At 39.0% G+C, this 17,958-nt stretch overlaps 3 protein-coding genes and 1 long non-coding RNA gene across 6 annotated transcripts in view; 2 read left to right on the plus strand and 2 right to left on the minus strand.

The window, feature by feature from the left end:
- LOC126848182 (mediator of RNA polymerase II transcription subunit 13) overlaps window positions 1-11,580 on the minus strand; it is a 29,985-nt gene extending 18,405 nt beyond the window's left edge. For 2 of the 3 annotated variants that reach the window (XM_050588867.1, XM_050588859.1), the window contains exon 1: window positions 11,331-11,580. In XM_050588867.1, coding sequence (XP_050444824.1) covers window positions 11,331-11,399 — 69 coding nt within the window. In that variant the 5' untranslated portion in view covers window positions 11,400-11,580. The remainder of the gene's footprint in view (window positions 1-11,330) is intronic. The other variant, XM_050588876.1, reaches the window with a different exon arrangement.
- Window positions 11,581-11,628: 48 nt separating this feature from the next.
- On the plus strand, window positions 11,629-14,094 carry LOC126848904 (39S ribosomal protein L50, mitochondrial). The gene is made up of 5 exons (XM_050590206.1): window positions 11,629-11,847; window positions 11,990-12,099; window positions 13,389-13,591; window positions 13,664-13,783; window positions 13,870-14,094. The coding sequence occupies exons 1-5, from the start codon at window positions 11,773-11,775 to the stop codon at window positions 14,001-14,003; spliced, it is 642 nt and encodes a 213-aa protein (XP_050446163.1). The 5' UTR covers window positions 11,629-11,772; the 3' UTR covers window positions 14,004-14,094.
- Window positions 14,095-14,334: 240 nt separating this feature from the next.
- LOC126848583 (uncharacterized) lies at window positions 14,335-17,806 on the plus strand. The gene is made up of 8 exons (XM_050589573.1): window positions 14,335-14,570; window positions 14,667-14,822; window positions 15,105-15,455; window positions 15,936-16,103; window positions 16,218-16,417; window positions 16,571-16,736; window positions 16,805-16,967; window positions 17,202-17,806. The coding sequence occupies exons 1-8, from the start codon at window positions 14,499-14,501 to the stop codon at window positions 17,615-17,617; spliced, it is 1,692 nt and encodes a 563-aa protein (XP_050445530.1). The 5' UTR covers window positions 14,335-14,498; the 3' UTR covers window positions 17,618-17,806.
- Window positions 15,953-17,302, minus strand: LOC126849020 (uncharacterized). Its single transcript, XR_007687336.1, has 3 exons — window positions 17,158-17,302; window positions 16,853-17,033; window positions 15,953-16,086 (listed from the first exon to the last, which is right to left on the minus strand). It is a non-coding gene; the product is annotated as an uncharacterized LOC126849020 (long non-coding RNA).
- Window positions 17,807-17,958: the final 152 nt, after the last annotated feature.

The following is a 17,958-nucleotide window of genomic DNA, read 5'->3' on the forward strand; positions in this document are numbered from 1 at the left end:
CTATAGTAGCGGACGTGTTAAGTTTCGTCGAAACGTGGTGACCGATCGATAGGAATTTCCTCCGAAAATCGAGGGCATCGCCTTTGAAGACGATTGCGCCTGTCAGTGACTGGGTTAGAGTAGGTCTGTAAAAAAATTTCCGCGTTATTTTTTCGTATCTCTCCAATGAAATAGCAATGTATAAAAAATGTAGCATCAAAGCTATTCTTTCGTGTCACTATTCAGATCTTTTTACGAATCAAATTGTCAATAGCCGGCGCAATCGACGTAATCGCGTTCATTGACGTAAAGCGATCGCGTCGTCGCGAGAAGACAAGAATTTCGGACGATTACGCGCGGGTTGTCCCCTCGTGATGAGAGAAAAGCATCTCTTTCTCGAGAGTGCGTGGTACGTGACGGCCGAGTCTCGTAGAGGCGTAACGATCGGTCGATACGCTCCGCGCCTTCCGCGGAGAGGACGAGCACAGCATATCGCACATCGTCGGAAGGTAGGGACATCGCCCGCGTAGTGGCGCCTGTTACACACCGATGCAGTATATATATGTATATCTAGGTGTGTGTGCCACCGCGGTACGGTGGCGAGACAAAATATTCGCGCACCGACCGCTCCGACGAGAGAGAGAGAGAGAGAGAGAGAATACCGAAGGCGCCCGCTGTAACGCTACGGGGCTGTCAAGCCCGCTGATCAATACAAGCAAGGCGACGTGCAAGGCCGCCCGCGTGGGCTCGCGCGTTCGACTCGACTCGGGGAACCCCCATATCCCCTCGAACCATCCGTCCACGCGCGCCGCTGTGTCCCTCTCCCTCTCTCTCTTTCTCTTTGCTCCTCTCTACCTTCGAACAGCCTCCTCCTCCTCCTCCTCTTCCTCTGCTCTCTCCTCTATTCCTCTATACCTTTTTCTCGTGCGTCCACGGGAAGATCCAACCGATATCAACATGTCGCGTGAGATTTCCATTCCCAACTGTGTGTTGTGATAATTTAATAGTTCAGGAGATATACGTTTCAATGGTCATATATGATAAGCATGCAAAAAATTTGTAATGTGTAAACAATCTCTAATATATGAAATATTAACTCCGTTCATATCACGAATATATCGTATATATTTGTATTGTAAACTCTGTATCGCACAAAATAAAATTATATTGTTATTATATGTTTATATCAAAATGTTAATAAAAAGCGAGCCAATTATTAATGCGAAAGATAATAGTTTCTAAATGTTGCAAAAATGATCGTATATAATTTATGCGTATAACGTAGTAATTTGTTGCGCGGTATCACATACAAACTGCAATTCCGCCCGACCGGAAAATTAACAGGTATCATTATCGGCAATGATAAAGCACGGAGAGAAACGTAAACGCGCAATACGCTGCGATACGGTAAGACGCGCGCGCGGAGTTGGAGTCCCGCGATTAAAATATCTCTCAATATGACATATCATCGATGTGGGGTATCCCGCAGTCTATTTTTATTGCGCTGCAACGTATTTACGGTACTCGGAGAGCATTCCTCTGCCTGCTATAGGTTCCCATTTCTGTTACTGCCCTCCTTACGTCTGCTGCGCCGTTAAAGCCGCACCAACATTACGTCGTGTGCGTGTGCGTAACGAGGCAGAATTCTCCTTGCGAGCGAGCGAGCCGCTCGCTCGAAAGTAGATTCACGGATTCTCGCTACACAACCGCCTTAGCGAGCCTGCCTACCACGGTAAATTCCTGTGCACAACTTGACGTTGTGTTTCTATACAGGGTGTCCCGTGACGACCTCGTATACCTTTCATCTAGAAAGTCTGAATTTTTTGGACTCAATTTTCCCTCGACAAAAAAACCAGCTGATCGAAACTCTCCTCGTCATGTATTGACGTCCAATATATATCTTTCTCGAGTTAATTTTCTATTCTGCGCTTAAGTATATTGGAATATCCCAATACTAGCGTAGAACGCGCGATAATAAAAGAACATTTGCGTTAACATTGAAAATGCGATGGATGTTAATCTGCGTGCGAAGCGCAGAGGTGCTCGATGCTTCCATCCAATAACTAACTGCCGAGATCTAACGTTCTAACAATAAGACGACGAGCGAGTTTCCACGGGGCAAAGGCTCTTTTATCGCGTATGCAAACATATCGGCTCGCACGCTTCTTTTTATTGGATCGGATGCGCGAAGCTTTATATAACGTAACTCGTCTAATTCTTCCGCGAAAGAGCTTGCCGGAGAGGAAATTGAAAATCAGCCATCATTACGTAGGCCCGGAATAAGAATGTTTTAAAAATCATTGACAAGGAACGAGTTCCGAGTTCTCGGTTCCAAGTTATTCCATTATACGAAAGATTAAGTAGACTGTATTGAGTTTTCGGAGAGATGACGTTACGAGATGCGATGACATTTCTAAAGATGACACGATTATTAGATACAGTGAAGCGTAACGGTTACTCGATGATACAAACGAACCGATCGCTAACTAGTAGAAGTAAAGCCGAGCTAGTAAAGTTCGGAACGAATGGGGAGAGGTTAAATAGCCGATGATCTGTTCGACCGGGAGAAAGCAAATCGTCGATGCTGTAACAATGGATCTCGTTATAGTCGCGGCTATTTGGCGCGCGTTCGATGATTAGAAGAAATTTAAAAATTTTTTTTGTCGTCATGAATTTTGTATAAATACTCTATTCTTCCTTTTCAGTTGCTGAGTTTCGAGGTTGGAGAAAGTAATTATAACATTACTCTCTCTCTCTCTCTTTCTTATATACAAAAGTATGATTGAAATATTGGAATTCTATAAAATAATTTTCAAATGCATTTTCACGAGCGTGTAATTAGAAATATATCTTTTTTAAGATGCATGTTCATACTTTCAATAGAGCTGCTTATTCTTTATACGCGGTCATTGTAAATTTCCATTCTATATCAGTAAACTGGTTACGCCTAACTCGAAATTCACTCCGTTTATCCCGTAAAACCGCAGAGTATTCGCCGCAAGAGGCTATTTTCAATTATGCGTGCGTCATTAGTAATGTCAGCTTTTATTCCACACTATTCTTTCATGTACGAGCATCGCTAAATGCATCGAAAGATGTTTGAATGCCTCACCTTGAAGATCAGGCTACTAACCGCAGCTTTCTTTTCGAAAAGGAGATACACATCCTTCGCGAGGACTTCTAAAAATGCAATCATACGCAAAAACTCCTTTCGCTGCGAAAGAATGAGACATCTATAATTTATGACGAGACATGGATGAAATATATATTCGAATGTAATAGTCTTAATGCAATAGTCTTGCTCAGATTTCGCTATTTCGCGATATACCAGCAGCAATCTAATGTTTGTGTTTAATATTCAAAGTGTATATGTATTATTATTATTTACAAGTATTATTAATATTTATTATATCAATTATATCAATCTAATTTAAAAATACGATATTCATATATTATACATAAAACGCATGCATGGACTGCTAACAAACACGTCGATAATGTATATGCATTTATAAGTGCTAAAAGATTTGTTTACAAAATTAATATCGTAAAATTGTTAAAATGTTGCAACGCCAGCAATGCTAAAAAATTTTACAGGGCGTTTCTGATTTGCAATAAATGTTCTCGATAAAAAGCATTCTTGTATAAATTTTATATCGTTAACTATATATCCTGAAAGATACTTGACACAAAAATGCAAAAGAAGATTCAATATAAATTGAATTAGAAACATTAATGCGTTTATATATCCAAAAATTAAATTAATTGACAGATTTTTAAAAGAGTCGTGAAGGACACCCAGTATACCGTTCGCTTCCTAATCGGTCACGATATCCTCGCACGCGTTCTATTTTTATGCCGCAGGGATTTCGAAGGAAGGAGCAAGGATGCAGCAGGAGGAGAAGCAGCACAGAGACGAAGAAGTTTCAAACCTGAGATGAGCGGCAACCAACCGATTCTGGCCGTTGTCTCAGCGGGGGAATCGGCCAAGGGGACGCCGAAGACTTCCCCGCGCGTCGCGTGTCTCTCCCTTCCTATCCTTTCGCGTCCCTCAAAAATCGTGGCTTAGATAGTTTAAAATTCGCCTCGACAATCGCCTTTGTGCCCCGAGCTGCGCAGCGCCTCCACCGTCGATTCCACCGGCTCCGCCGGTGTATTTTCCTCGAAAACCGTACGCATAGTAACGGAATCGCCGCCTTTCATCTTGTGGCAGACTGCCGTTTCTTTTTCTCAGATTCCTCTTTCTCTTTTGGATTCATAGATTCACAGTTGCTCGATATTTCTCACCGTAAGATTTCTGCGTTTATCTTTTTTCTTTTATTATTTTTCTTTAAAACATTTAATTACACTAGTTTACAAGGTTTTGTGAAAAAGTATTTAAGCACTGTTTCTAGAGTAATTTTAAACGTTGAGCACAAATCTGTCATCAAAATTTTTATTCACGTCAGATTTTCGAGAAAAAGAGGGAAACCTCTGAAACAACATGTTTTTTACCATCTTTGAAAATTCGTAGACAAATCCAATGTGCAAAAGACTTTAGACAAGGCTTAAATGAAAGCTTGAAAATTGTACTTTAATATAAAAATATCGAATATTTTACTTGCAATCGGACTGCATGGGACAATTTACTTGACACAGTGCGACTATACCTAAAAATTACAAAGCGCGCCTGAGGTTCGATTGTACCTATCGTAAAAGATACGATATTCTTGTATTATAATATAATCAAACTTTGCTTTGAGTCCTGTTTGAAGTCTCTTACTTATCAAATTTGCCTGCTATGAACTTTCAAAGATGGTAAAAAACATGTTTTTGGAGGATTCAATCATATTTTTATCGAAAATCTGACCTCATAGGCCATGTTACCTTACAGATTTGGATTCAGTGCCCCAAAATATGTTTAAAAAAAATTGTTTTCATTTCTGACGTTAAAAGTGAGATTTGTAAACTAGTATTATTATTAGCGATGAAATTTTGACCTAAATTCGCATCGACCTACGAGCGAATAAATAAACGATTGTGATACCAATAATTTTTACAATACGGGAGATTGTCGATAGGTACGAAATGCGAATAATATCATTATATGTGACATATACCGAAATTCGCGATAACGACAAGACTTGGTCCGATTTGAACGATTAATTCATTGACGTTTCAATAACCCAATACATTGATCGGACAACAATCGGCGAATCAGCGTGTACTATATATAAAAAACCTTTTTAAAACACGACTTTATGTAAGTGTGTATTGGAAACGAGAAGATGATCGAGCATTTCTAAATATGGTAATGTCAATACGGCAAGTCATTTGTGAATAAAAGCAATGTATCCGGATATCCGATATGAGCAGCCAGATGATTGGCTGCAATCGATCGCGTTTTTGTAATTTTTATTGCAAAAGATGATCACAAATTATATAATTATTCAATTTTGAGATAAAGATAAACGATGAATAAAAGTTATCTAAATATTTTTCACACTTTTATACGTTTCCCAAAGATATTGTTTTACTTGAGATTTATATTATTATTATTAATCAAATTTATTTACTTATTTTTATTTACTTATCAATTAATTAATATAAAATATTTATAAATTAAATATTTTCTCTTATTTTGTGCTGTCAGATGTCTTTTTGGAATTTTATATTTTCGTCACGGAGTCTAATTTCCTCATCAATGAATAAAATAATATATATTTTTTAACAACAAAAGTACGAAGAAAATGAAACATGTAAAGGCAAAGCGAAACTCGAGTCGAGATTTCGAGGCTCTTCTATAGTTGTAACTCTGCGTCCTCGCAAGAGTCGGTGCAAGGCTTTCACCTAGACTGGGCGGGGGACCTCCTCCGATCCGCCGCTTCCCCTACTGTCTCTCTCCTGCCAGAGAGCACCAGTTTCAGCATAATCTAGCCGACTTCGTCGGTGCCGCGAGGAGACGCCGCGTGCTTGACGTACCTACGCCTGGCGAACGCGGGGAGTCACTGGAACGCTACGATGTGGCTGCGTAAAGTTGCCCAGCGGTTCCCAAACCGGCGCGAAAAACATGACACGGAATATACAGGGTGATCTTTTATTAGCAAAACGGAAAGCGAATAATATATAAAAGAAATAATAATAATAGAAACGTGCAACAAAAAATTTTTCTGGACGACAAATTGCTTTTGAGGCACTCTCAAATTTTAAAAATTACATTTTTCTTTTTCATATCAGCTTTCAATAACTTCCAATGATATATTATGCGTGATATATTATGTGTGTGCGCGCAAGTTATACAATAGATCGATAAATTTATTTCAACAATTATCAAACAATGAATAAAATATTAGATATGTAAATTAAAGTGAATAACGGATTATTTTCAGCAAGAATACGCCTTTCCAATAAAATTTCTCTTCGAAAAAAAATTGTTTTGCGTCATCAATAAATTCGAAGATAAAAACACAAATAATGTAAAATAAATAAAAAATAAATAAATATAATTAAAATATAATTTAAAATAATCTTAAATTTAGATGTTAATTGTTAATAATGTCATTGTTTCTCTAAGATTGATTTATCTAATAAATTAAAAATTTTGTAAATAAAAGTATTTTGAAAAAGATATTTAATATCTCGAATTGTAAAAAAATTAGAGAGAGAGAGAGAGAGAGAGAGAGAGAGAGAAATATAATCATGTATATTTCATTGTACATGCATCAATGAATATTAATTTACTGATCTATAATATAAAACATGTCAAGCGGTCAATGAATTAGCGTGGCACATTTAAATAATTATTTTTGATTGACGACTCACGTGGAATATGTATGTATATGCGGTCTGAAATTTTCAGAATTTTCTCTCTGTCACTTGATGTACTGTCACTATCATCTGTCTACGTACTGTCACTATTATCTGCTATTGAATAAGAAAGTCAATAAAACCGGTTGATTTTTGCTATAACACAAAATGTAATCGCAATACAATTGCTGCTGAGAGTTGCTGCGAGTTGAAGCAGAAGAGGAGAATGGATGAACCAACTCCCCATATATGCGACCATTAAATTGCACCTTTCGAGGCGACGCTACCTTGTATTATTGCAAAAAGCGACCGCAGCTATGTCAAGGATGTCGATTGGGCCAAAAGCAGCTTCAACGATGAGAAATTTCACTTTGGTTAATCGACCGGTGAAGCGTTCCGCTAAATAACTACGAGGCGCGTTTTTCTTTTCGTTTCAATAAAATGCACTAAATCAAATCCCATTTTATCAATGCTTCAATGTCGCGTCGTATCACGGATCCAGCAAAAATTCTCGGCAAAGACACACTAGCCGTGTTATTACCTAGCGTACGTTATTATCTTGTCGCTGAATTAATTTCACTAAGTGCGCGATATTGACCCGCGTTTCTCGTCAATGAGTGTCGCTGTCTCGTAATTGAGTACCACTGTGTGAGAGTATTATTTTCTTACGTGCCATACCGCTCGAGTTTTACTCGCGAATACACGGGACTTGTCAGGCACAAAACCGCCGCGAGCGATTTCTTCGTAACTCTTCCTTGTCGGTGCGGAGCTTGTAAGTTGTGTGTACATCAACGGCGTTACACGTCGTCTTAATTAAGACCAATGGATCGTTACATGTTTCGCATTGTCGAGCGCGACCTGAACCTGAGACAAATCTGTTTACTTATACGAGCTTCATTTGAAAAAGAAGATAATATTTTGCGCGTTCTCAAATTATTTGTATATTTTATGAAAAAAAAAGAATTATTATATTATTTAGAGAATTTTTAAGAATTATTTATTATTATATTATTTTATCTACTTTAATGATTTGAAAAAATATTTATATTGTACAAATAAAATTAATTGTGATAATTCAACATGTGTTTGTGTGTGCATGCAAACATTTAATTTCCATTTTTCATTGAATAAGCTGAGTTTTTAAACAAATTAATGAATACTCAGAAGTCTGACTTTACGCAAACAGATTTCTGATATTTATGTAAATATAAATATTAATTAGATGAGCAATACAATCAATCGCGCATACATCGGAAATCATTCGCGTGAATTAATTTGCTCAAAAAAGACTACCAATGTGAATTCATTATCAGTAAAAGATGATATGCAAAGACACGATTATAAAAAATATTTCATGTTAAGCCAAACAGACACACACACACACACACACACACACACACACACACGCACGCACGCACGCACGCACGCACGCACGCACGCACGCACGCACGCACGCACGCACGCACGCACGCACACACACACACACACACACACACACACGATTGTTAAATTCACGATTTATCCGTTTTTAGCAAAAGCTCATAATGCTTTTCCCTTTATAAGCATAATTAATTATTCGGGTCATTACTTGCGACTGGCATCTAATTAAATCATATTAACTTCTGGTATATATTCGCGCTGTTATAAAGAAAATAACAGGGATGTCATTAACCATTACGATCAAACGGCTTTGATAGATTTTGCACGGAGGACTTATATATTATCGCGTTTAATCGAATAAAACTATATGAACTATATTGGCTGCTTTGTGCCGAGGGAGTGCCGAATTAGCTCGCGGCGCGGTTTTCATAAAGCTCCGAAAAAAGCTCCTCGCTTTGTCGGAATTCGATGAAACGTGCGCTGTTTAAAATAATTCCAGCCGGCTTTCTGCATTAAATTAACAGTTCTTTGCAAAAATTTATGTCATAGACGCTAAATACGCGAACGAGAATAAACATATTCTATCTTTTAAAAAAATGTATTTATTTGAAAGATGAGAGAGAGAGAGAGAGAGAAAGAGAAAAATCGTCACTTTTATTCAATGTCGTTAATTTCGGACTATGCGCCGACCGTGTAGTAAACACCAACTGTCAGTAAATAAGAGGACATGTTATTCGCACGATGCGCCAATGATGCGCAAAAAAAAAAAAAAAAAACTGATTTCTTCAACATAGTGGCTCTCGCTCGATAAATACTCTTAACTGACGATAAATGACGCATTTTATCGGACTGCACTCCGTGCGAGAAAGAACGGGCACGCGTCTCGTATAAGTGCAATCAAGTAATGCCAGGTTATACCAATGAAATATACATCGCAATTGCATTTTTTTTTTTTTTGGATAAGCGTTTTTGCCAAAAATCGATCGAAACGTGCGTAGAAAGTTTCAAAACTCCACTTCTACAAAAAAAATTTAAATTAATTGCAGTTAATTACTAAGATTTTCAATTTTTTATTCAATAGATATCAGCTTGCGAGCAATATTATCTTTTCCTCGCAATTTGTCTTCAAATTACCAATAAAATTATGCGAATCTTAATTAATAAATATGTATCGCATCGTTATTTAAGATTTATTGTCAGTATCCTGTATATTGTTATTTAAAATTTTTTTCCTTTCTTTCTTCTTTCTTATTTTTTATTCTTCTAGGTTCTTCAAATTTTTATACATATAAATATTAAAATTTCTCATGTGATATTTATATAATTAGTTCTATTACTTTTTGTATATTGTTATTTTTAAAATGATCTTTCTAATATAATCTGCATTTACAAAATTTTGTGTAAAAATGTTCGCTAGTGTCAAATTTATCTAAATATCTCTATTTATTATTATGTAAATTAACATATATACTCATGTTCTTTATATCAATTGCTAAATAATATCTAAATTTGCACAGACTGTGGAGAAATAAATGATTGAAACTGATATGTGAAAATATATTTAGATCTATTATTTAAGCCTATGTTTTGATTCATGTATATACTCTTTTCGTAGACTTTTGTTATTTTTGTAAAATCCTTAAGACATTGTAATTTATTTACATGTATAAAACTTATTTAAATACACGAACAAGGTTCCGATTTTCTATCTCGTGTATCACAATGTAATCATAACACCTTAAAGCCGCTTCGAAAGAAGGAAGGCGCGTCATCCGTTCGCAGTGACGTTTAACCGTACTCTGTGGGAACGCGAGAGATGCAACGAGCGGCAGAAAAGTGCGTCCGCCTCGTCGCCGTTAGCTTGTGTCGAGAGTGCGTGCGTACCTGTATAAGTGTGTATCGAAACGCACGAGTGCGCGCGCGCGCGCAGAGTCGAAACAGAACGCGAGAGAAACAGAGGAGATGATAATCGCCAAGAGAGCTTCTTTCGTATATACAGGCAGGTAGATGCATACATAGACCCGCGTAACGAATCGCCATACGACACGCTTCTTCGAACAAATAATTTCGCGTTTCTCGAAAAATTCCGGCGAGCCGGAGACCGTCGCGAAACCCCTCGCTATCGAGAGAGACAAATACATCGCCCGAGATGTATGTATAACACAAAATTGCTTTTCATTCCACGGACGGTTGGCGCGACGCTAACCCGCTGCTTGTTTCCTTCGCGATAAGTCGCAGAGGCGAAAGGAATGTTACGCGACAGACACGATCTCGCGCCGTCGACGCTGCCGTCTCCGATCTCCTCCTTCTTCCTCCCGCGCTCGCGAAAAGAGTCCGCGAGAGGCGGGAACGACTGCATGAATTTTCTCTCGGAATTTCTGCGACTCTATACGTTCCCTCGAAAATCCACGAGAATCTATCTTTCGCTTTGCACGGAGACACAAACCCGATATTACGTCGAGAACGAGAAAGAGGGAGAAAGAAAGAGTGAGAGAGAGAGAGACAGCGGTGGGACACAGCGTGCCTATGTTCTCGCCCTCTCCGCTCTCCTCTCGCGGTCACTTCTCCTCGTTCTCCTTCTATTCCTCGCACCTCCCACTCGCTCGCTCGCTCTCTCTCTCTCACTCGCTTGTTCGCTCGTCAACTCTCTTTGTCTCCGTCTCGTACGGCGTACCGTAAGACTTCGGGGTCTGACGTGAATCAAGCATGACATTGGCTCGACACAACAAAACTTGAAATCTCACTGACGTATGTACACACGCACATACACGCACGCATGAGGCCACAGCGCGGAAAGAGGGGGAAGTGTATCTGAATACACAACACGAGCGACTGCGACGACGACGTCGACGATGACGGCAATGGTAACGACGACGTTGACATTGACGTCGACAATGAGAACATACGAGACGCACTCGCCACGGCAATATATCGCCCCGAATATAGGTTAACACATTCGTAGCGCGACGGTGGTCGCGCTCTCGCTGTCGCTCGTACTCGCGTCGTCGGCGACGTGTGTGACGTACGGCGAGATGCCGGCGGCCACCCTAGGTCTCGCTTCTTTCTCCAGCATTGGCGAGCCGAGTCGCGCGTCGGGTTCCTTAAAATCCATCGGCACACACCGTTCATGGGATATCACTCTCTTTCCGCGCTGGAATCGCGCGCGCGCGCTTACGATCACTCACCAGTGCGAAGAAATTCGTGTGGCAGTCCTCCAGGCTGGCGCCGTTGGTTTGATGCGACGGATGCGTCATGGCTTCTCCATTGTACGCCGTACACGCATTAGTCTAACACTCTCGGGCTTGCAGCTTCGGCGCCGATATTGCCCCGGTCACACGAGAATTCGCGGAACGGCGGAGCCACACCGCGCTTATTCACTCGACCCGTACATTTAGGAGGGTTTTCACTTCTCAATGGCGACCGTAAAATGGCGGCGGGCGGCGATGGGAAACAACAAGCGCAGCCGCCGGGTGCGCCCCCTAAAGCTCACTGCCGCAGTTCTAGTTGCCGTCGACGGCTACCGTCGCTGCTGCCGCTGTTGCTGCTGCTACCACCACCACTACTACCACTGACTCCACTGACACTGACACCGCGACGACGACGACGGCGACGACGAGCGTGAAAAAGATGGCGGCGCTCATCAGGCATGGCTCGTTCGCCAACGCTTTTAGAAGTACCTCGGCTATACTCGTCGCTAACACGGTCAGTGAATAATTCTCGGCACTCTCGTACACCCGCCACTCGCGAGTCACATATCACGTACGCGACAGACGAGACGACTCGCGTATACTTGATACGCGCGTCACCACTAACGAGATCGTCATTTTTTTTTTTTCCTTCACAGGCGACCGCGCGTCGCGATTTCGCCCGGCACAAGAGTAAGAAGAGCAAGGCCGTACAACCGATGGTGAAGGCGAGGATAGATTCGGCCGGAGAATCATTGGCCGCTCGCGGGTAAGCACGACCGCGTCCAAATTCTCGCGTCGCAGCTGTACGGTAAAATTGGCGTTACGTCGCGGCGCTGCTTAACTAACGGGGGCCGCACCGCGGCCATATTACCGTTTGCCACCACTCCCTCCGCGCGTCGACCAATCTGTCTGACGGATCTGACAGGTTCGCAGGGCCGTATATCGCTCCCCTCCCTTATTTATATCGGGACGCGTCGATGCACGATCGCAAAAAGAAAGAAAAAAATTTCTCTCCAAAGTTTGAACTCGATTTAACAGCAATAGTTTATTATGATTGATCGATTTCGCTTACTGTTTACGTTTGTTTACTATTTATATTCGCGCTCTCGTAACGCATTTCCTTGTTTAGTACCGTTATTCATCAGAGCAAAGTTCGTGACGCAACCGATATCTTTCGAAACGGAGCGTGAAATATGAGCGAAAAGAATGAGATTGATTTGATTTTTGTCTATGCAAAACATTGATCAATTAATGTTTCCAATTCATACAACAGTCGAGTGATTAATTTTTCTCGAGATCTTTCTTGGAAAATTTTGGCAATACTTTGTGTTTTCGATAATATATAATAATTGATTATCATTTGATATGAAGTTGACGTTTCGTCTACGGGGTACTTGGACGCACTAAAAATACGGCACTGCTCAATGAGAAACAACACGTATGATGGCAGCACCGTACGGTCAACGGACATCGATCTCCTCTCTTCTGTCATCGCGTCCCGCGTCTGACCCTTTGTCCCTCATCGCGTTGAATTTTTCGTTCACGAAAGAACAATCTTTTCCGGACTGCGCGAAAAGTTTGGCGCAAATCTTATTGTGATAAAAATCGCGCAAGATTATGTCGATCGTTGATACGAGAAATCGATGTAGACGCTCATAGAGAACGAGAAATAAAAAAATATAGAAATAATAAAATGTTTTAAATACATAAAAAAAATAATAAAAATATTCTTCCTTTCCTCTTTTTTTCCTTCATATTTCAGAGAGATTTTTATTTCAACGAGCAGTAAATTGTTAATGTAGGTTGAAAGATCTGAGAAAAAAAAAGATTAATGTTATGGCTGCAAATTTAATATCTTGTTTTGAACGATTAATATTAATTGAAATTTGAGTTATAATAATCGAGAACTTTTCGCGCATCGATATACAATTGTTTAAATATGGTGGATAAAATTATAAAAAAATATGTAAAATATAATATACAATTATTTAAATGTGATTGATAAAATAATTTAATTTAAAAAATAGAAAAATCAATTAGATGTCATTATTTTAGATTTTTGAGGTCGCAGCAAGCTTATGAACCCCCCGAAGATGTCATTGACAGAATTGATAAAATCTGTGAAAGTCAAGCAATCTCCACGAACGATGACACGAAACTAGAAGACCCTATTCTTCGTTTCAAACTATTTGTCACCTGCGAAAGAGAATTCAAGCATTCCATCCCAAACTCGTTACTTTACACCATCGAGAGTATCGGTTAGCAAAGTGTTTTTTAGTGTACTTTAAAATTTATTAATAACAATCAATAATAATATGAATGTTGTATAGATGACTTGAAACAGTTTTATACGACACCGGTGGACATTAAGACGCCCTACGAAGCGTTAGGCAGGATAGATTTGCCCAAGAACTTGCACGTCCAACAGGAGTATCATCGATTCCATCCAGGTGAGATATCTTGTAGAATTTATAGAATTATTACACTATTTTATGATACGTGTACAAGTATTTAAATGACAATATTTTTTTGACAGATACCGATACATTATTTAATGGCAAAACGGCTTTCCCGAAAAGCTCTACTCTGGTGACCGGCCTCAAGTATAAAAAGAAATATCCTGGGCATAAGCAAGAAAATCCATGGTTGGACGAACAGATGGAGATATAATAATAAATAATCTATTATCAGATAATTACAATCGCGACAAAAATGTTGTTAGGCAATAAATATGTTAAACAATGCAGATTGTCTAAATTAATCTATTGTTTTTGTAATTTTTTTCAAAGGCAAATGTTTTGCTACAACATTTATATTGCAACAACATTGCGCAATATTACAATTTACAATCATAAAACATTTCTGTACTGATCTTATATAGATATGATTGACGTTTTCTTTGGGGATCATCGTTGTTTTTCAGGGTAGATGTGTAAGTTTTGATTGTATATATTATAGCAAGAGTCGCGTATGTGATCGCGTAACCACGGATGCGAGCTTCCCCGATCGACCCATCGGACGCGCGTAGCAACGTCCCAATGTAGTATCAAGGTAACGAGTAGACGGAGCGAGATTTATTCAGCGCACGGAATGCGCTATAGTATTCTGCGACTATAACAGCTAGTGTACATCGTTTTTAAAGAGCAATCTATTATCTCAATCGAAATGCCCGGGATCGCAAGTGCGACCGGTCTTCTCTCCGCGCGAATTCGACCGGTTCGCAGACCGAAGCCTAAGGTAAAAGAAAAAAAAAACGTTAACTAAATTAGGCGCTACGTGCGTCACTTCATATATCAGCTTTTCATTATTTATTTAGAGATTATATATACGTAGAGTGTGGAATTATCGGGTTGTACTAAAACTGCGCCGTTTGTCCTTCGACCATTCGCTGGCCTGTTTAATCCTTATCCTTATGGTTGTTCGGTGCTCTGCAACCATCCGGCGGATTGTGAGGCAAAGGAGGTGGTTCGACGCGCTAAAGATACATGGGTAAAAAATTCATCTGCCGTTGCGGAGAGAGAGGATAGTATTACGAAATCCCATTAGACTGATATGAAACTCTAATGTACCTCATTTATATTTTATACTGTAATATAGTGACAAAATTGTATTAAGTAACGGTTTACTAAGACTAATAGAGAAGTTTGATCAAAATTTATTACTTCTCTCTCCAAAGATTTCACATATTCCTTTGTATATTGTCATGTAACAATACTCGTATTTTTTTCTTTTTATATTTCCCCTCGGTTGCCTAATATTTCATAATATTAGGCAACCGAGGGGAAAGCTCTTTTGCTGCCGGAGGAGATGGAGATGATACGAACGAGTCTGTTGGCGATGGGCGCGGGCGGAAATAGAGGTGAGATGATGACTGGAAATGTCGGAGGTGACACCGGCGATGGCTACAATACCGAGATGATCGCTTCGGCAGTGCCCGAGGAGCTCTTCCGAAAATACACGGAAACCGATTCGCGACCTTTGACCCCGGCGCCTACGCTCGCCAGTGGCCCCACCATATTAACCAGCCATGCGACCCAGGAGGACCTACCGGTGACCTGTAATCCGCGCGAGCGCACTACCCTAGTTCTCGATCTTCGAACAAATTCGCAGAACCAGCAGGTGGTCGGTATTCGATACATTATTTTTGTTAGAGGAATTATTATTACTATTATCATTTTTTTTTGTTATAGGTGAATTTTCTGAATAAATTCTGCCTTTCTTTTTTCTCAAATAAAAAAAATATTATTAGTAATCAATAGTATTAATAATTTTATTAAATATTATAATATTAATTAGTAACAAATAAAAGAATGTAATTCTTGTGTAAAAGTATAATGGTATAGAATAATTACATTACAAAAATATCTGTGATATAAAAATAATGAATAAATTATACTATAGTAGACGACAATCGTGTTTTAAAAGATAAAGTAAAAAAAAATAAAATAACATAAAATTTAATTCTGAAAAGATCAATACAGTTCATATATTAAACAAAAGATATATTGTTTCGCGTTGTTTTTGAGTACATTAAAACAGTTATTCCCTTATTGTAGATCATTGTCCTGTTAAAAGTATTATCGATGATAAATTCGGTTTTAGGAAAATGAAACCTTTAGCTGGCATGCTCTTACGCTCGAGTTACCGCCGATGCCTCGAAAAAGCGAGATATTTGTCTGTAAGCCGGTCTCGAGATCGCAACATTTGTCAGCAGTACCCGCGCCGCCACCTCCGTCACCTCATTCACCTATCGCTGAAAAATGCGAAACGGTAAGTATCCAATCCTTTCTCTAGAAACTGCTATATATGCGCCTTCCTTTCGCGCTATTGAATTTTTACGTCATTTGAAAAATAATATTACTGCTGCTTGTACACCGGTGAAAGAATTCGTCCAAAAATATGGAGGAAAAAGCCGATAGCGGCAGCGAACAACAACCAGTAATTGTTCGAAGACGGGGAAAGCGATTGCGTAAAAGAAAGTGTAGGAGGGGCTCGACTTACGGCCAACAAACGGAAGTTCGGGATCCGCTCGAGCCTACGGTAACGCAGGTCTCGCAGATCGGAAATGGATCGCGGCGATCATCGTTAGTATTTACAAAAATATATATTAAAATTTATAAAAATAATATAGTGTATTTTTATATATTTATATTAATGTATGATATGAAGAGAGAATATCGAACTGAAAGAAAAGATAAAAAAAATTATTTTTTTAACACAAAAAAACCATGTAACAGGGTTCATATTAATATCGATAATGTTGATGACTCGATCTCTTCAAAGAAGACGCCCTTGCATACAATGAGTCACACGATGCCTCCGAGTTTCCTTACACCTGACATTCTAAAACACTTATGTCGAGAGCTAGATCGCGATAAGGTGGAGGCGGAATTCTCCATTAAAGTAAATATGCTGAGATCTCTAAATCTGCTAAATGTTTCCTTAAATATTAATTAATTAAGTTATTTTAGAAACGAATCGCTTTAGAGGAAGCGTTACGAGTAAAAGGCGATGCTTACTCAACTCTGCGCGGATCTCGTCAAACGAGCGCCAGTCTATTGATGCAAAACGCTCCCAGACTATTTTCCCGTCAAGCAGTACGATTTGAATTACTCGACAGTCAAAGTCTTCTTGGTATGTCTTACGTAGAGTTCATTAATATATTTTCGATACGTTGGAAGAAGTGAATCTAACGCTATACTAAAACAGGTAACAAATTTTATACAAGGTTTCTCATACACTAAGCAAAGTCTTCGAGCTTCTGTACTTTAAAAATTATATATAATCAATATTTATACATAGGTATTTATATTTGTATTTTTACCTGTATGAATATATTCACGTGTCGTGGTGATATGATTGTTGCAGGATTAACGCCACTTCAATATCTCAGCAAGTATACATACATCACTTCGGGAAGGAAACTGATATTCGGTCGAATATTTAACAGATTTAATGATGAGACGTTGAACAACGTGCGACGCATTTCGTCGAGCAGCGTTGAAGAAGCTCTTCAAGAAGTGATCGGGAAAGTGTTGACAGATGAGCAACGATCCTATCTGAAGTCTGTGATAGGAGAGATAACAGACTCATTGGACTTTAGGGAATGGTGCGGATTGTGCGCTGCTGTCGAAAGGCTGCTGTGTCCTTTGCCATCAAAAACAAGCGATCCACCAGCCTGGCTCGAAAAGGTAGACTTCGAAGCTCTGGAACGAAGACTCAAGTCAGCCGAATCGGTAGATACCACGTTGGCATTATTATTGAAGGAGATTCGTGACAGATAAAATATGATGTGTGTTTCTCTTATTATACATGTTTTTTTTTTATCACAGTGATCGCTAATTATAATGTTGATATCGTAAATTTTACGATGAAATTTAATGTTATAATTATTTAATGTAAGTCTAAAAAATAAAACTTCACGATTCTACAAACGATCCCTATTGACATACATACATACATACATACATATATATATATATATGTATGTATATATATATATATATATATATATAATATATATATATATGTATGTATGTATGTATGTATGTATGTATATATAGATATCTTGACGAATTTCACAGTAAATGTTCAATAATTAGATATTTAAAGCAAAAACATACAA

Source organism: Cataglyphis hispanica, chromosome 1 (assembly GCF_021464435.1).
Source record: "Cataglyphis hispanica isolate Lineage 1 chromosome 1, ULB_Chis1_1.0, whole genome shotgun sequence".
Lineage (NCBI taxonomy): Eukaryota > Metazoa > Arthropoda > Insecta > Hymenoptera > Formicidae > Cataglyphis > Cataglyphis hispanica.